At 41.3% G+C, this 19,351-nt stretch overlaps 1 protein-coding gene across 5 annotated transcripts in view; it reads right to left on the bottom strand.

Annotated features, from left to right (window-relative positions):
* Positions 1 to 19,351, bottom strand: part of SNAP47 (synaptosome associated protein 47) — a 31,902-nt gene that overhangs the window by 10,584 nt on the left and 1,967 nt on the right. For all 5 annotated transcript variants that reach the window (XM_087731993.1, XM_087731998.1, XM_087731965.1 and 2 more), the window contains exons 2-4: positions 12,563 to 13,118; positions 6,623 to 7,107; positions 2,562 to 2,692 (exon numbers count right to left, since the gene is read on the bottom strand). In XM_087731993.1, coding sequence (XP_087588119.1) covers positions 2,562 to 2,692; positions 6,623 to 7,107; positions 12,563 to 13,059 — 1,113 coding nt within the window. In that variant the 5' untranslated portion in view covers positions 13,060 to 13,118. The remainder of the gene's footprint in view (positions 1 to 2,561; positions 2,693 to 6,622; positions 7,108 to 12,562; positions 13,119 to 19,351) is intronic.

Genomic DNA, 19,351 nt, shown 5'->3' on the forward strand with positions numbered 1-19,351 from the left:
TGGAAATGAGACAAACCTCCTGGTTCCCTGCCCTGCTTTCTATTTATGGACTTAGCCCACTTCTCAACTATAAAATGGCTGAATATGGCAAATATAACCTTAGATAAAGCCTTAACATACTTAGATAAGCATTAAATGTCCTGCTCAGATGCAGTTTCAAGAGCTTCACCTCGATGCTTCCAGGAATTCAATACATGAAAGGCTTTGTATGGCGTTTACTGTGATGCTGCCCTTAAACCCCATTAGAATACATCCCCAGCCTCCATACCTTTCAAATCCATTTCTACTGGTAGGAACTCGCCCCTTCGATCACGCTTTCCTTCACTTCCACATCTTTACACTTCCCCTCTAAGCCTCACCACGTTCTCTCCTAACAGAACCGAAAGATCCTGAGCTATTTCACTCTGCTTTGCGCTTTAGAGCAATGAGAAAAAGCAGGACTTGGACAACTGCTGGAAGCAGCTGGAGAGACACCAGTCTGTACAAGGTGAGAGGCTTCATTCCCAATCCACAAGACTTGTTGGAAGATGCTGAACTCCCCATTCTGTGCCTCCTCTGCTTCTCCAGGCACAGCCAACTGCTTTGATAATATCAAGCACCAACAAAGTTTGGTGTTAAACTGTCAAGAACTGGCCCTAGGGAAGCAATTCCTAGACAGCCTTTTTTGAAAGGTGTAGCAAAACGTGTCTTCAATAGTAGTCCATGACCAAAAACCCTTCAAACCGCATTTAGCTTTTTTGGGTCTGGCTACAAATCAAAATTATAGGGCTGAAAAGCTGACATTTAATGAAGGAACAACTAGCCTTTCTGAATACACACCAGCTGTCCAAAGTGTATGCATGCATGAATAATAGATGGCTGCTATTTGTACAACTACGATTGAGAAATACTCTCCCTTAAAATCTTCCAAAAGGTCAAGCTGCTTCAGAAAATGCTTATTTTTTGATAAAGTGATAGATCAGGGAGATAAGCTTTTTAAAAGATGAGAAGACAGAATGATTAAGTGGTGAATAGTCCATTCTGTTTTTGAAAAAGCCCAAATACGATATTCCAATCAAAAGATTTTGATTATATTTTGGTTACAGAGGCAAGTTTTGGTCTAAAACTGTGTATTTATGTGGCGATTCCTAGTAAGGAAAAGGAACAGGAGTTTTATAGGAATTATGGCATGTACCTTAAAATCATTAATGACTGGAATGATGATTAAAGAGGCCTGACTCTCAGGGAACAGGTGCTCAGCAATTATTGGGAAAAAAATCAGGCCAATTCATGGCCTGTCAGTTTGGCATTCAGATCCTCTCCCCACCCACACCACCCCACAAGCTCACCCCAGATCATTAACTGGCTTAAAAATTCTTGGCTTGGTGTGGTATAAATAAAGACCAGAATTGTCTTTTGAGCTCTAGTTCATCTTGAAAGTGTTTTATGTTGTTTTAAATAACACTGGCCATTTAACGCTGTTTCTAGTTCACCATCCAGCACAGAGAATTTCAGAAATTTCTGAAATTAACCTCCTGCAAAGGTTAAACTCTCACTTACCCAACTGTCTTTTGGTTAATTTTAATAAACAGATATTTTCCTGCAAGAAGTTTCCATTTTTAGCCACTCAAGTCACTACTAAGAGCTTGTGACTCTCAAATGCACTCAAGCTAACGGAAGTTGCTAATTCTCACTATAAAACAAAAGGGGGGTAGAAAACTGCAGGTTTGGCTAAGAGGCAATAGAATTAGCAGAAAATTCACATGATGCTATCACCAAGCTACAGATGGAACATTAAAGAGAATAAGATGCTAGAGGGGAAAAAAAAATTAAAAATATATCAAGAATAAACTTTAATCTTCAACCACATCTTCTGATGTGGCTGTGATCATCACCAGTAAACCTATTTTAATGGAAAAAACACTAAAACCATACTCCTTTGCCCTACCAGTTAGTTCACTGTTTCAGATCAATGACATACTACAAAGAGGGGTTCTGAACATCAGCTACAAGAGAAATTCCTTAAACAGCCATTTAGAGGAAGATTATTAGACTGGATTATGTCAAACAAATGTGTTTTTCTAGTAAAATCTCCAACCTATTTCCATTTTATTAATTTGCTGGACTGCATACTTATTTCCTAACTACAAGTTCTCTCTGTGTGTTTATAAAACACTGTTCAGCTTTGCGGATGTTTCTGAAATAGAACTGCTACTGCTTACTAAAAAGAATAAGATAGCACAGGGAAAGCACAAAAGAAGCTGAAAATTATTTAATTGTTAAGCTGCTTAATCTTCAGAAAAAACAGGTTACGGTTAAGGATTTTCCTCGGGTTATAATCCTATCACTTAATATATTTTGCTGATAATCCCCGATTTGTTCAAAATAGTTAAAAACAACTATAAAGTTATCAGTGTATTTTAATCACAGGCTTGATTAACTAGTTTTTAAAATATGCCCATTTAAATTCAGGGAGAGGAATATTTTGTTAAGGACGACTATGTTTCTGATGATGAAAATGCATGTTATTAAGGAAGAAGAGGGAGTGAAACAACTCTCCTCAAAGTCATCTCGACTTATACCTGTTTAAGCTCTTTTGCTTCTTCCTGGGAGATCTTCTCTTGCTTCTGCAGCTGAACCTCGTCATTGTCCATCCCTTCTCTGCCTCCCACCGGAGAGCTGGGCTGCACCACTCCTCCCAGGAGTCCCGTGGCTGCAAGAGAAATTCCCATGGTCAGACTGCCATCTCCTGTACCAATGGGGAGGACTAGCGCTAGTATCAAACTGGTTGCCCTTTGCTTTGCTCCATAGCAATTTGCGAGGGGACAAGCGCACTCGGAGAAGCCTAACCCAACCTTGCTCGTTAAACTATGTTCTTCTAGAAAAGATTCAAGGTGGATTTTGTACAATGCCTACCCCGGAGGTGACCAGGCTGCCAAGAGATGACTTATTAAAGGCAACATTTGGAGAATGGGTTCATTTTAGGCTGTGGGGATCATCTGAACAGAGAGCAAAGCAGCAGCAACACAATCCCAATCACATAAACGAGGATTCTCCACCTGCTGCTTCTTCTCTCTTTAATCTTTTTAATTAAAGAATTTAAAAGCGATGGATCAGGGACAGAGCCCAGGAGTCAAGTCAGCAAACCCCTGAAACAGAAGGGCAACACTGACGCTAACAGCCACCCCCAGCTAAGCAGCGTGGACGCAATCCCTCGTGTAACATGCCACCTGTCCTTTATTTAAAGCATCAGCTCTTATTGCAGTATCTGATACTACCCAGTAGGGTAGCAGGGACGTGCTGCAAGGAAAGGTTGTTATTTCTGATGCAGACGGGTGCTAAACACCCGAGACACACATCTTGGCTCCTACAGGCACTTCAAACATCTCCAAAGCTCTCCCATTTAAAGAGGCACCAAGAAGGAAGCTACCACTACCTGGGAGCACGTGGCCTGACCCAGCACAGGGTGACAGCAGCTCTTCTGCACATCAGGACAGAAAGCATGTCAGATCCAGAGCTCACTGCCAGGTCAAAGAGCTGGTGCCCAGCTGGCTGGCCAACTGACAGCGTACACCCGACTGCTTTGGATAGCATTACTTCCCCATGAAAAGGGAGACAAAAGCTAAACCAGAAGTACCAAACCCTAAATCCCTCTCAAGTAATTACTGCAAACTCATAATCCCTGGAATTATTCGGTTATCAGCCTGAGAGTCACTGGACTCAGACACCGTCAAGATTTAAGACAAGCAAGTCATTCACTGTACTAGTGTTACCCTGTGCAAATGCTCCTTGTATTCGGAGGGGCTAAGAACCAGGCACTGAAAAACACTGCTTCTGGTAAGTTACTGTTGTGGCCTCCCTCAGAGGACAAAGTGGGGAAGGAATGACAGACCTTCCTATGGCAGCAAATAGCCAGACAAGATTCTTTGTGTTTCTTATCAGCTGAGTGTCACCATATGCCAATTATTTCATTAAAACCAAGAAATCTATCCATTTCACTGCATTGATCTCAGTGAGGACAAGAACAGGAGGGGGACATGACAAAGGTGCACAAAAAGAACGGGACAAGGAAGGAGAGCTGGCATTTCCCAGCAATTTTCTAGTTTAAAATAAGGGAGAGAATTGAACAGAAAGGCAGAAACATTTAAAAAGCGATTTTGTTTCATTTGTTCTTACACCCAGTTGGCCTGTGAGACCCACTGCCACCACATGAGGACGAGAAGCTACCAAACCTCTGAACAAAGTGCTGGAAACTCATAATAATGAGAACATTCAGTCACAGGAGTAAGCAGGCAAAATTCTGCAGCCTCAAAGGGATGAAAACCTGTGAATGCCAGTCTCCAGCTACAGGACTGAGACAGCACTGCCCTAGATTGTTATACTGCAGACGCACTGTAGGATTTCTTGTGCTTTTTAATGGTGGGTAGCTGTTATCAGCCATTAGTGAGGACGTTATTGGCTAGGACGTACGGGCTTGATCCAGCACAGAAGAACCTCTGTTACAAAACAAACCTCACTGCCCTGTCCCGAGCATTTAAACACCCACGGGGCTTGGTCCAAAAAAATACAGTCAGAAAAGACATGCAAAGCAGCTAAAAATACTTTCAGATAATCTAGTGTGTCTAAAACTCTTCACAAATTCCTCTTCTAGGTGGAATCAAGCCAAAACTCTACTAAGACGATTTTTTTTTTTATTATTTACTTATACAAATGTGCAATACACACAACTTTAAGGCAGGACTAGTATAAGCAGACAGGATCCAGATGAGACTATGACAGTTATGGAAATGTTCCGTCTCTGAGCTGTACCACCGAGGGCAAAGAACGCTATGAGCCAGTTCACCGAGAGAGACGTACCTCTGCTGCAAGGATATTTCTCCTCTAAGTCTCTGAATCAACACTTGCTATCTGAAAATACACCCATATATTTTACGTGTACACAAAGGCAGGCATGCATAACACAGACTTTTTTTCCCTGCTTTTAGAGAAAAAAAAAAAAGAAAAAAACCTAAAAATCAGTATTTCCACCATGTGAGCAGCCATGGAAAAAACCCAGAGGTTAAAACGCAGTCCGTGACTGCCATCTTGCGACAGAAGACAGACGGCGACAGACTCCGGAGAAGGAACAAACAAGGGGTTTGGTGGAGCTGGAGAAGTCAAGATTTCCATAACCTCCAGTTTTCTTTACTGACATTTCCAAATTAAACAGTCAAAATGCAGGTGGGGGTAGGAGAGCAATATCCTTGACTCACTGACTCAGATGCAAACAGAGCAGAGCAGTGGGAAATTAAGCACAGTAGAGCTGTAGAACCAATTATTTTATGTAACCAGCCTTAAGACTATCAGGAACTGAACACCAATTTGCTGGAATAACTCAGTGCTTAAGAAACCAGCAGGTTGTTTTTCCTCTAAGTTGTTGCACTGACATTTTAGTGCCAGATGCCCAAGACTTACTTCCTTAAAAATTAACAAGCTTTTCCAAGCTATGGCCCTTGACATCTCGTCAACAAGAGGACATTATCCTCCCTGCTGAAGTCCAGTTTTAGCTTGGTGTACAAAAATAGGTTCCTCTATTGTTTTACTGTATCATTTTTCTACTCATTTTTAATATACTGGCAATAAATCCATTTACCGATTTGCTCTTTTGTCACTAACAATTAGGAAAAAAAGAGGATTCAGATGTGTTGATAGAAATAAATTCCTAACAAACAAAAATTCGCCAGCTCTCCAAATGAATCTAGGGTTGGATTACAAAAACAAAAAAACAACCCCCCCTGGAATTTTAGAAGTAATAGGAGTAAGGACTGTCATTCTTATTGTTTTGAAAGGGTTTCAGTCTCCACTGTGTTTTCTTAAAACAATTAAACTATGCATTCACCTAATCTGAGACCTAAAATCTCCTAAATCCAAACACCTGAACTTCTCAAATAATAAAATTCTATTTTTTAAGATATGAAAAATTAACGTGATGTTTATCACATATATTATTTAAAAACTTGCTGGACTGGAAATTTGTTTTAAACTTTCTACAATTAACTGAACGACAGGTTTAATATAAATATGCTTCCAGCTACGAACCACCAAAGGAAAAATAGCAATGACAGAGGACCGAAGCATGCAGTCAGGAGAGAAGAATGGATTTCTAATGACCCTTCCCCACAAAGTGGCACAACAGTGAATTGGTGACCACCGGAAAAAGAATGACATTGTAGTTAAAACACAGTAGCCGAAACTCAAATTAAGCTAATCCTTTCACAAAGTGGTGTGGGGTTAGTGACCACACCAGCTGAGAGCACGATGTTAAAGAGGGCTTGGCATGTTCCAGCTGTCAGGCTCCTGAGGGACATGCAGCTTCAGCATCAACAGTCACAGGCTTTCCTAATGTAGCTGGGAGAAAGTAAATACAACTAGACTAAAACAGGGCCACACGCTTCTGTCATCTCTACCCTCTCCCTCTTGGCAAGAGGGTCTAGAGTCACCTACCAGTTATTTCTTGCATTTTATCGTCAGCACGGTCTCACCGTTGGGGCTGGGGGGAGAGGATTTGCCTTGTAAATATTATACACTATTCTGAGTTTGAAAACCACTTGGAAACTTTTGGTGCTAGTGTTATTGCTTACAGAGGGACTGCTTTGTCACATACCTGCTTGCCAAATGGAGGTCCCCAAATCTACCTGAGGAGACTTCCTGGCACCAACAAATCCTAGCGCATCTTCTAAAAACTGTATCTTCTTGCTAAACTGCATCTCCAAGATGGGGATCGCTTCTGGCATCTTTGCTGACAAGAGCCGATAAGAGGTGTCGGGCTTCCCAATAAATCTCTGACGTACACTGATTTCATATGGTGTGTGAACTCTGATATCATCTACATCCTTTGATTCAAAACGGTGAATGACCTGAGAATTGCAGTCACTGATTTCCAGGCCAGAAGCAAAGAGCGTGAGTTTTCCTGGCTTGACATTTGAGTCCGTTCTGTGGGTGATAATAACTGGAATTCTAATTATGATTCCTTCCTGGTTCTTCGAATCGGAAACTGTGGCCGTTTCCTTTGGCTTGGTTTCCAATGGCGCTTTCCAGAGCTTGCTGCTAAACGGCCACCAAGAAGGAGATTCGAGCTCAGTCAACAACCTAGCGAAGAAAAGAGTGTTAGAAGAGTGAAAGCCAGTAGGAGGGTCATGCTAGCCCACCAGTTCAAAGCAAATTATCACAGACACAAAGACTTCTTAATACTGAATCCAGCCCTCTGTTATTTCGCTCCTCAAACCTATACACAGCTTACCAGGATCCATCCATTTTAAAAACTAGCTTTTCCTCATTTGCTAACACATTGGAAAGCGGTCCCAGAATCTCACCGTTCTGATGTCAGAAATCCAACTTCCAGCTGAATTAATTCAGGCCAGTTTACACCCGTCTGTTCTTCAGCTAACATTGCCTTTTACCTCAACGTTTCCGCACTCAGCCATCACCGCCACTGCCTTTTTTTACTCCTTTATACCTCAGCCCCATAATCTGATGCCACCCTCACTCCCAAATTCCCATTACCAGTTAAAACACTAAGAGCGCAAGGTCGAGGCTGGAAAGCCCAGCAGAGACTGACTACTGGCATCCAGATTTTGCCTCACCATCAATGTTGGTGTAGCTCCTGAAGGAGACAGGCCTCCCTGCTGGCAAACTGGTGCCTTAGCTTAAAGATAACCGGACTCACTTTACGGAGGAATTAAGCAACTGCTCCCAGGGAAGACCACTGTATAGTGAGAACTAACACAGGGAGTCAAGCCCCTTATTTCTAAGCAAGGAGATGCACCTAAGCAGGCACCTAAGTTTATCAGCTGCAGGCAAGAAAGATGTAACACGCTGTTAGGAAGAATCAGTGATATGGAGGACACGATCCTTCTGTTGTATTTTCTGTCAGCATAGCCCATTCCCCTTTTCTGGGGTCCTCTCCTAAGAAAGGATCAAGATCACAGATCTCTTTGGGTCTAAGCCTCACCAGTAATTTTCTAACAAAAAAATGGGAATAGGAGGAAAGGTGGTGGTTTTGGCTTGATTTTCCACGTGCTGTGCTGCCTATCTGTTAGCATCCCTCTCCAGGCCTAGACAGGAGTTAGAGGCAGAGCCACAGTCAGCACCTGTGATGCTCCGTTTTTCCCACTCTCCTCTCATCCCCTGCCTGTCCCCCAAACCCGTCCTGCTAAGCAGGGGATCCTGTATTTCAGGATGACTCAGCCTCAGTGGCTGGAAAGAAATTTTGGGGCCAACTACATCTCCTCGCACAGTCACCAGGAACTTCATATCCCCTCCCTCCCGCTGTGTAACCAGCCACCTCCTCTCTCAGCTGCCAGCAGCCTCTGGTACCCACCTCGCATCTGAGCCAAAGCGGCTGGTCTCCAGCTGCAGGCAGGCATAGGAAGAGGCAAGTTAACCCTCTGGGATGCATCCACTGCTCAAACAACCCTACCCAGTCCCCAGCAGTGAGCTGGCTGGAAGCATCCCACAAACCAAACCAGCCTGCAGGCAACTAGCCCAACGGGGATGTTTCCAATGGAGCTTTCTCAGTCAGTCACCGAGCAGAACAGGAAAGCCATCTCTGGAGGCACAAATGGATTCTCAATTAACTACTGAGAGGCAAGAGGTTATGTTTAAACCAACCAAACAAAAAAAAAGCTCTAAGGAAGTTCAATCCGGATCAGATTGTGCTGCACCCCCACTCCCTAAATACCTTAAAGACTGTCCAGTTATTAGGCACACGCCAGTGGCATCACAGTTGTAGTAGATGCTTCTAACGAAGCCAGACCATATGTAATAAAATCTTTAATGAAACACTGTCATCTCACTGATGCTACAAAAGACCATTTAGTGACTTAAATCCTACAGATGTAAGCCTTATCAGACCAAAATACAAAGTACTACTGCTTCATTGCTATTTTGGAGAGCCAGCTTGATTTAATTTGCTTTTAAGTTTACTCTAGAAAGGTACTGCCTGATAAAATATGCATCACAGCAGTGCTGCTCTCCAGATACTTTTTTTGTAATCATTTCTTTTCCATGAGAGAATCAGAGTGTGTCTACAGAAGACTTTGCAATTTTAAAATCCTGTTTAATTTGGCTGCAGACAAAGTCTAATCTGAGAGAAGAGGCTCTAACTGAACACACTGTGTTTACTAGCCATCAAAGTTCTGCACCGGCTTCAAAACAGACCTACTTAAATTCATCTGCTAGGAAAAGCAGAAAAAGTCATACTGGGAGTCAACCACTAAATTCATGGATAGCGGAGGCAGAATGAATTGTTCCAAGAATCTCTTCCCAACAAAAGCAGGAACATCAGATATTTATGTAGATAGCATGCAACATGAGTAATGGGTCTGGAGCTCTCCGCTGCCCTCTGAAAACACTGCGACACTCCAAGACAGACCAAAGGAGATGTAACAGAAACGTCTACAATAATAGAATTTGAAATGTCACAGTATCATAGATTTAGGGCTGAATTCTGAAACTATGAGGTTCAACTTAAGTTCAACATGGCGAATGACTGAAAAAGCCCTAGGCTCTGCTAGCACACACCATCTTCCAAATTAAAAGCCATGCTCTAACCTACCTGCTGTAACTAAACAGAAACAAATGACCTGATCTCATTTCTACAGAAGGCAAAGCACGTTTTCTGCCCTCTTGGTGTATGAGAGAGTTACAACAAGGTACTTCAGGGCAACGACAGCTTATGCCTGTGTCTTAACCTATGAAAAGTCAATAAATTCGTACCGCAATACGAGTTCACTTCATCACATTCACCGTGAGAAAAGCATGTGCGTTCACTTCATGAAAAGCAGCTGCAACATGACAAGTCTAAACCTCCGTTTACACTGCGGTAACTTATTCTGGATAGCTTTGAGCCTTAATTGTTATCACTTTACCCCCTCACCCGTCTCCTCCCCTCTTTCCCCAGGGACTGACATCCTGGCTGTGCAATGTCTGATTTACAGTCAAGATTTTTCTGCTGCACAGCCCTAACAAAGGCTCCAGCCAACTTCTCTGCCCTTCCACGGAATAGTCACCCCTCTGTATCAACAAACTATATGACTGGTCCTTATATACAAATGAAAATTTGCAACCAGAGTACCTTGTCCTCTGGTAGTAATATATTAAAAAGGAACGAGTGAATCTGGCTTTCTGTTTATTTTTCGTCTTTGAGCATCTGCTAGCACGTCAAACTCAGCTCTGCTTATCTGCACACAGGTCCACTGAAAGCAGCTGTATATACCCAGGCACACATAAGAACAGAATTAATAATCCAAAAAAGCCCACACATACAGGCAAAATAAAGTTAATCAAAGTTTTAAACATATGAAAGTAGATAAAGGGGCCTGGTTCTTTTTATGAAAGACACCACCACCAAACTGGTGTTGCTCATATAGTCTTGAATTAGCAGACACAAAAGTTTGTTACCAAAGTTTCCTTCTGCACAAAATCTGCTACACACACAAAATAGCCCATGTAGTCACCTCTCATCAAGTTTTTAAAGAAAGCAAGTTTCAAAGAGCCTTAATGGACATTAGCATATTTATCTATGTTAATAGGCTGAATTACCTAACATGTAACACTCAAATGAGCTTCAATCACAGTCCTCCCCATTTTCTGTGTTGGTTAAGGGCATGGAGAAAGATGTTATCAGCTTAAGAGAAGACTTTGGACGGCGGGGGGAAGCAGACTTATGAGAAAAAACACACATACAAACTATGCTAGAAAACTAACTGTTAGAACTCCTCAAAAAGCACAGTGCAATTAAAACACAGTTTCGCTAACAGCTTCTGGGCTGCATTTTAGCCTGCAAGCAAGCTGGCCAAACTCTTCATACTGTAGATAAAACGGAATCTCAGCTAACATTTGGTCAATACCTTCCTTTATTTTTCCATTTTTAAATCAAAGCATCTAGCTCTTCAGATTCATGAGGACAAATAATACCTCCCAGTGCAACTTAACCCAAACCAAACCTCTCTTCCAAAAGCAATGACCAGGTATTTATTTTCCTACTCATTGTTTATTGCTACAGAACTTTAAAAGTTATTGCTGAAGCTTTCAGTTATCTTGGCTTTTCATTAAAGGCCATGGAGAATATCACCAGAATCATTGTGAAATCAACACTTTCTTTTAGATGTGATATCCATCTAAAAACAGATGCTTCTTCCAAAAACAACTAGTTTGAACTTTATTGTGTTTGTTTCTTCTTGCAGGTGACAGAGCTTCCACAAAGACACTCACAGCTATATATCTTCAAATATTACAATGCTACTCGTAACTTTACTGTCTATTTTGGACTGCTATCGAATCCAACTTGCAGCATACAAAATAGCATAGAATAATTAACTTTGAATGTTAATCATGAAACAACAGTCATAACGTTCTGATTAAGTCACCGACCATTTACTAGTCACATTGAGTTCTGCAACATCTCAAGTTAAGCAACATCTCAAATGTGCTCCAAATCTCTTATTTCAGTTGTCTAAAGGCAGCATTTGGTGGCTAATTTTTCTGACTACACTGGCTTAAGTGCCTGACTGAGATTACCACAAATAGTCTAGTACAGTCTCTCCAGTTCTTGCACCACCACACTCTGCAGCCAAAGCTCAGCAGTTCAGTGTTGCTCAACACTGCTTATTTTCTCCTCAAAATGTATTTATTCCACCTAGACCTAAAGGCAGGGAGTATTCCATGTACAGTTAAAAGCAGTGCAGTTTCATCGCACAAATAAGGAAGCGCTGTTTCTACAGCCATTTCCCTGACTACATCCACACCACAGACCCAATCCTCACTGCTGTGTGTAGCTGGGAAGTAAGTTCTTGTGAAGGAAAGTGCAAATATAAAGCCCTCAACTACATGGACTCTGTATGCAAAAAGCAGCCTCAAGAGCTGACTTGCATGCACAGAGAAAGGACTACAATCCACTTAAAATAAAGACTAATTTGCAGCTGTCTCCTGATAACTCTAGAAAACTGCCTCCAAGTCAGCAGCCCATCTAGCGTATTCAACATTTCCTTTGAAAAGAACCAGAAAAGCCAAACTGTGGTTATGTTTGCTGTAGAACAGCAAAACAGGCTGGTCCAGGACTGGCAAAATTAACTCAACTTCCAATATTTTTAATTCATCCATATTCTAGGACTTCTAATAAAAATGTGAATGCCATACCCTGTCCTTCAGTGGGGACATTAATTTGCATGTCCTTCCCCTAACTGGTTGCCTATTCTCTCAAAACTTACAGGTTGTTAATATTTTGGAGATCTCTACCATTTCTGCCAGTTGTGGCTGAAACTCATAAGGGCTTGAAAAGTTATTTGAATGAGAGAGCACATGTATATATATACAAACAACTTCACCCGGGTGAAAAAATGTTGCACAGAAAGGAGGACAGAAATACAGAAGCATTTTATAACAAGAACTAGATCCGCAAAAGACCATCATGGGCTTAAACTTTCACTGAAAGTCAACAGTTTAGTTTCCCAGAGACCTCTGTGGATCTGCCCCATAAATTTCAGGCGTAAACAATACAATCCCGCAACCACTGCTTAGCTCAGAGGATGCTACAGTACCGTACCTGTCTGCTACATCCATATCCCCTTCGATCTTGTTGAGTCCTCTCATGATGTTATCAAACTGCTCACCCTGGTAATGCAGCACTTTTGCTGTGTCCTCCAGTCGTTTCTGTGATCCAGTCAATAACCCCGTCAGTTCTTTTCCCTTTGTTGACTGCAAAGCTGCTGCTTCTGCTCCTGTGCCTTGGCTTGACAGCAACTGCTCCCTCCAAAAGTGCTCAAGAATGTTGAATACCACATTTCTGTTGGGTTGCAGAGAACTGAACCAGTGCTTGGTGTTCTTCTCTAAGATGGTAAGGGAGCTGAAGATTAAATTTGAAGACTCCTTCTTGATCTCACTGATACTAGAAAGATGGAAGTTGACCAAAAGCTCCCCAGTCTTGTCAGCTGTAAATTTGATCGCAACAGGAGTCAGCGAGAGTCTGCCAGAGACCCATTGCTTGCTGGTGTCCAAGTAGTAAGAACAAGGCCAGCTATGGATACGTATGTCTTCGTTCATCAGCTCGCCGTTCAGATCCTCTTCTACACGAGCAATGCTCTCAAAGCCAGAAGGAGAAACTAGAATAAGAGAGAAAGAAAAAAAGCAAGAATCCTTAGCAACATATAAAAGCTGACATTAAAACACACTCCTAAATAATAAATCCCATCCACAGCTGGCTTCCAGGACTTTCACTGTAACCTTTCAGGTGCCCATCCAAGACAGATTTGGAAATAGCTGTGGATGGGTTACAAAATTTGGTAATCATTTCTAACCATCTGAATATTCCTTCGCAAAGAGGCTCACCCTTTCTGAACAGGACTGTCAATATTATTGCCCACTCTGTAACAGCACTGCTTCCCCTTTTTATAATGTTCTCATCATGTTTCAGCACGTGATTTACAACAGCACAAACTTCAAATGACTATTGCATTAATGCCCTGGTTATTTAATACCTGCTGTGCTCTAAGTGTTCTGGGCAGGGGAGGTGCTTTATAATTAGATTAGTCTGTACGTTCACATGCATATATTCGCATTTTTGGGTGGAGGGGAACCCACCAAAAACAGAATCATGAAAAAATTCTAATAACTTTCACATACCCCTTTTTACTGAAAAGTGATCACGTGAAAAGTTTTTCATTCCTTATCCATCATCAGAAGCAACTTCCCATGGGCCAACAGGTACCGAAGAAAATTCAAAATACATCAAAATGCAAGCTCATAAGTATATCGCTACAACAATCACAATAAATAACTGGTCCTTCCCCTTCCACTCTGAGCTAGCAACATCCAGGTATGTTACAAACACACCCAGAATGTCTATCCAACATATAAAAAAAAAAAAAAACCAACACAAAACCACCACTGACTAGAACTCACAACCATTAAAGAGCAGAAATGCCCAGCCAGAAATGGATAAACATTCTTCAGAAATTGTCACTATCTCCGACCATCACTCTTGGTCTCAAAACAGACTTGCAAAAATACCAACCTTACGAAACTCAAGTGGCTACTAGAACTTCTGGTAGAACAACACAGCCAAAAAAACCCCAAATCTGTAGTCTGTCTTCTGTGAAATACTAGCTGTTGCTCAGCTACTATCAAAGATGTTTGGAAATGGGAGTTTGGGAAGAACTGAAAAGCACTTAGCTGTGCTGCTGGAAAAACCCTGACGGACCCAAGTGGAAGTTAAGATGAACAAGACGCCATAGTGGTACTGGAAGAGGTGCTGCTGGCCTGGCATGCAGAGCAACTGAGCACACGTGATAGCAAAGCAAGCAGCAGCAGAACTGGCAGAGGTTGAAAAGAGCCAGCAGAACTGACTCTGTTCACTCAGCGTGAAGGGACACAACGGTCAGGACAATGGTGATTTCATTGCACCTCTGTGACAGGCCACATTTCCCTGGGTGCCTGTGATGCTATTTGATGACATAATATTAATCCTAGAAGACTTGCTCACCGGTATCTGGAATCCCAGCAAGAAAACACGGAGCTGTCACATGCCTCAGGCCTGGCTTGCTTACATCAGAACAATCTCAAATTTGGAATGGTAAATTAAATGAAACATATCTGGAGTGGCATCTCTCAACACTTCCAAAGAGGCTTCTTGTACCCAAGGGTCAGATTGTTTCCCCTAACATCTCCTTCATAATGCTACAGTTTGCAGCATGAACACTGAAGCCCAATTGCGCTCCACAGCTAAGTTCTTTGTGAACACCCATTATGTAATGGTGATTTAATTACTCACATAGTCATTATCTTCTCAAAGCCTTTGATGTATCATAGCACAATTTACAGATTAGTACCGTAACATTACTTCAAGGTGTTCTGCTACCTGTATGGCACAAAAAGTGAAAAAAGCTCCACCACAAAATCCCCAGTTAGGTTGACACTGACACTAATTACACCTTTTTACTTCAGTACGATCTGTTCCCCTTAAGGAAATGTCTAGGAATCCTAATGCAAATAAAAAAGCTGAGGGTCCTTTTTCAGGTAGCACTGGTGTGAATTCCTATAGCACATATCAAAGATCTCCAAGTGCCTTCAGACTGCTGCATCAATAATATCCCTTTAATAGAGTGCTCTAACTCTGCATCCAGTTCCAATGACTTCCTTTATTAAATATATTTAAAACGTCAGTGTTACTGAGATAAGGACTACTCATGGTATATCATATTCCACAAAAATCTTTACTTTGATTTTCACACCTTATTTCCATTGCGTTACGAGTTTTAGTGATGCAAATGCGGGGGAAAAAAATAAGCCACAGCTTTACAAAGCAGCTGGATTTTAAAGTGAAAATTCTCAATCTGTTCAGCTCTAATAAAACTGCAATCTAGTGAGAAGCTGCCTCTCTTGGCAGTTTACTATGGGCCAAAGAGAGGGGGGAAAAAAGCCCACAGAAACCCGATTTCAGTGAGTAGCTATAGCCCACAAAACAATGACAAGTTCTAGGAAATATGATTTCTAACAGCTCTATCAATCATTTGCTACATAAATTCATGATTTGGAGAAAAAGCTAAAAGCTCTGGCCTCATTTCCTCCATCTAGAAAAGGAAGGTAATTCCTCCAATGCAGTGAGGTTAGATCAGACAGATCTGATAAAGCGAATGTTTTTTTCCAGACTGATTGGGCTTTGTGAGTAACAAAGTAAATTTTTGTGAGTAAAAATGATTCTAATTTCTATTTAAAAGTTACCTTCTTTCTGTCACACAGAAAAAAAAAAAAAGAAGTTATTCACAAAAAAACAGAGAGAAGAAAAATACTTTTTAATGATCAGTCAAACGTGACTGCAAAGAAACAAACATCAGCAGAGGGATTCCCAAGCAGGCTTTTACAGCATACTTTAAGTGGGAAATGTTTCTAATATGGATACAGGATTTATATGCTAATAACTGTATACTTTTTGCTACCATAACTGACAACTATGTCAGTTTAAACAACAACATAAGTTACATTAGTGTTGAAATCAATGACAGTTGAAACTTAATCATGTTATAGCTGTATTAACCAGGATTTACAAATTACAAATCCAGATTAGGTTTAACTGTTTGAAATTGCCTAGGTTTGAAGTAAATACGATAGTAAATAGACAATAAACATAAATAAACATCTTTTATTACACCTTCGAACTCCTCATACCCTAAACAGATCACAAAGGCAGATGCAACATACTGAAAGAGCTCCCATCAGATTCAGGAAAAAAAATAATAATAATTAAAAAAAAAAAATCCATCAGCAGCCTCCCTGTCTATCAAAACAGTGCATCACATGCAGGAACGCAATAGATCTCAGCTCATACAAAGTAGCTGACACCCCTTTCCCCCACCCCGTACTTTTACCAGTTTCTGAAAACCTCATCGACATCAGCACACTCCTCACAACAAGCTGCTGCCCTGAGATGTTATTTTAAAAATAATATATATAAAAATAATGATGAAACCAAGGCACCAAAAGATATACGTCTTGCAGAAGATCACACGGGAAACCTGGAACGAAACACAGGTTTCTCAATGCTCACTGCTGGGACAGGCACTGCAGAACATAATCATCTGAAAAACAACTCCTAGACCTTGCTAACAGCAACAGCCACCTTCAACCAGGCACAGCCGTACCAGGGAGGCAAGGAGGAATTGTAAACAAGCAACTGACTCCAACTTCTGTAAAATCTCAGCCTAGAGCCCACTTTCACACGCTGAGAGTTCCACAAACTCTCTCCCACCACCACTAGCTCCTCACCAAGACAGCATTTTCTCTCAAGCCTGCTCTCTACCATTAAGGTTGTGAAAATATCGGTCTGATGCAGTCTCACAACTGTGTCATAAAAGATCTTCCTAAACCGTATCTCAAGCTCCTTACCTCTATCTGTAGACACAGAACTCCCAGGCAGCCTTTTGGGGGCTGCTGCCTTCACAGACCTGTCCATCCGTACGTTGAATTTTTTTCCTGAGTATTTCTTTCTCTTCAAAGTCCAAAAGAGAAGGTAAAAAAACCTGAAGCTAAAGCAAAAATCCTACTATGCCCGTTACCACAAGGAAAAATATATAAAGAATAGAGAATGTATATTTAACCCTGGATCTAAGAGTAAAACAAGTCCTCCCAGTCCAGGAAGAAACGAAGCAGTCACTTGACCTGTGTATATATATGTGTACATGCCCTGGGTCATATGACTTTTGACTCACCTGAGAGCTTAAAGGCTTTGCCTGGTAGTCAGCTCCTTTCTGTGCCTGAGGCCAGAATTGCCAAGCAAAAACCTCTCTGGTAATTAAATCCATTCATTGTCCCAGCACATTTTTCCCCAATACAATCACGTTTTAATTAGGATCACATCTGCACTTTTTTTTTTTTCCCTTCTCTCGCTCTCAGAGAAGAAATTTAAACCTTGCAGAAACATAAACGTACATAAGGATAACCATTTTATTCAGCAACAAAAACAGTCATCAATGGTACAGAACACAGCTACCATTTATGAACATTCAACAGCATATTATAATTTAACACAAGACTTCAAGAAGTCGGATTAAAACACATGAGAAATTTTACCAATGTTAAACAAACAGAAGAAGAAATAGTCACAACTGTTTGAAGTTAGCTGGAAAAAGGCAGTAAATATGTACTTCACCTACGACACTCAAGCATTGTGTCGTATACCATCGGGCATTAACCTGCGATTACGGTTTTTAAGAAGCTAAAAACCATCGTTACCCTATTACTTTTCTAACTCTATTCTCCACAAGTCAATGGTAAAGAAACTTCTTGGTCTCATCTACTTTGCCTTCTGTAAAACAGAACCTCGCCTCTACTTCTCTCTTATTAGCTTGTGCAGTACCTGCATGGAGGACATCTCATCATACTTGAGCTGTGCAATGAAAAGCAATGTTAAATATATCAACTTCATCTTTGTTGTAAACATCAAGCTCACCGCTGAAGGCCAAATAACTCCGCTACTGTCCTTCAAAATGAAAAGATTTTTTTTTCCCCTTGTATTTCCTAAAGTTTTGACGATCACATTTCAGAAATGCTGAGCTAGAGGCCTTCCGCCACTGACACAGCTGGTTTACTACAAGGAACTATTACTCGAAATTCAGGCTCTCTCTCCTCTCCTCCTCCCATGACTTTGTTTTGACCCCACCACTTGAAGTTCAGCATTATATTCCCGTTCTATTCCTCCTAAAACACGGCTAGAAGTTCCTTGCATAACAAGACATGGAATAGTCATGGTTTTGTAAAACACACTGAAAAAAGCCTTACCTGCAATAAAACATACCATTCCAGTGTTCCCACACAGAAAAGAAAGAAACCCAACCCCGCCCCCCAAAACAAACAAAAAACCCCAACAACAAACAGATATAAATCCTTTAGAATACCATGTAAAGGACTAGGCTGGCAGGAAAAAAAAAAAAAAAAACAACAAAAAAACCACCAAAAACCAAACAACCAAAAACCCCAAATGGCTTTAAATTACTTGTAAATACAGTCAAGAAAAGGTTCATAAACTTGAGAGGGTTACAGTCCTTAAACCACTTCCCTGTATGCAGTGGAAGAAGAACAGACATCTGAATGATTTCACAATAAATTCCTTCATATTTTTTAAAGAAACTCATGTTTGCCTACACATTTATCTACAGACCAGAGGATGCATGCAGCCTCTCCCAATCTGGGCTCCCCAACATCACCACATTATCCACATCCTGTAAATCACCTCTTCTTTTAGCAAACAGTTTGTCTTTTTGACACATCTGCCCCCCGAACCGAGTGCAGCATCATACACAGCTACACACAGCAGCATAGAGCAAGAAATAAAATTAGCAGCAAAGAGATATGGATTATATTTCCGGCAGCGTCACCACAACATTGTATAAATTCTTTAGCTAACACATAACTCGGTGGCTGCTTCTATAAAAAGGAGGTGACTCACCTTCTCTTGTGAAGTGCTTTGAGATCATTCAATGAAATGTAAGCATTACTAATTACCCCAGATGCGAGGAGATGCTGCCTACACTGGGAGAAGGTGCTGTCGGCTCACGAGCAGTCCCTTTGCAATGCGTCTACCTCAGAGCCTCCAAACCTTAGTCACGGATTCTTCTCATCAGCCCTCGCTAATTATCTACAGAACATTTCTGCACACGTTTCTAATGTGTTGGTGTTTGTTTCTGTTTTGTCCTCCTCCAAGTTTCCGTAGGGTCATTATCTTTGGGGGTTTATCCCCAAAGCTACCATCTGGCAAATGATGAGTTTAACATTCCTGTGAGCCCAACAACCCTCATAACAAAAATGTTTCCAAAGCCTATCATGTGACTCTCCCCTCTTTTTT

Source organism: Nipponia nippon, unplaced genomic scaffold (genome assembly GCF_047370975.1).
Source record: "Nipponia nippon isolate SJK-2023a ecotype South Korea unplaced genomic scaffold, ASM4737097v1 scaffold_1, whole genome shotgun sequence".
Taxonomy (NCBI): Eukaryota; Metazoa; Chordata; class Aves; order Pelecaniformes; family Threskiornithidae; genus Nipponia; species Nipponia nippon.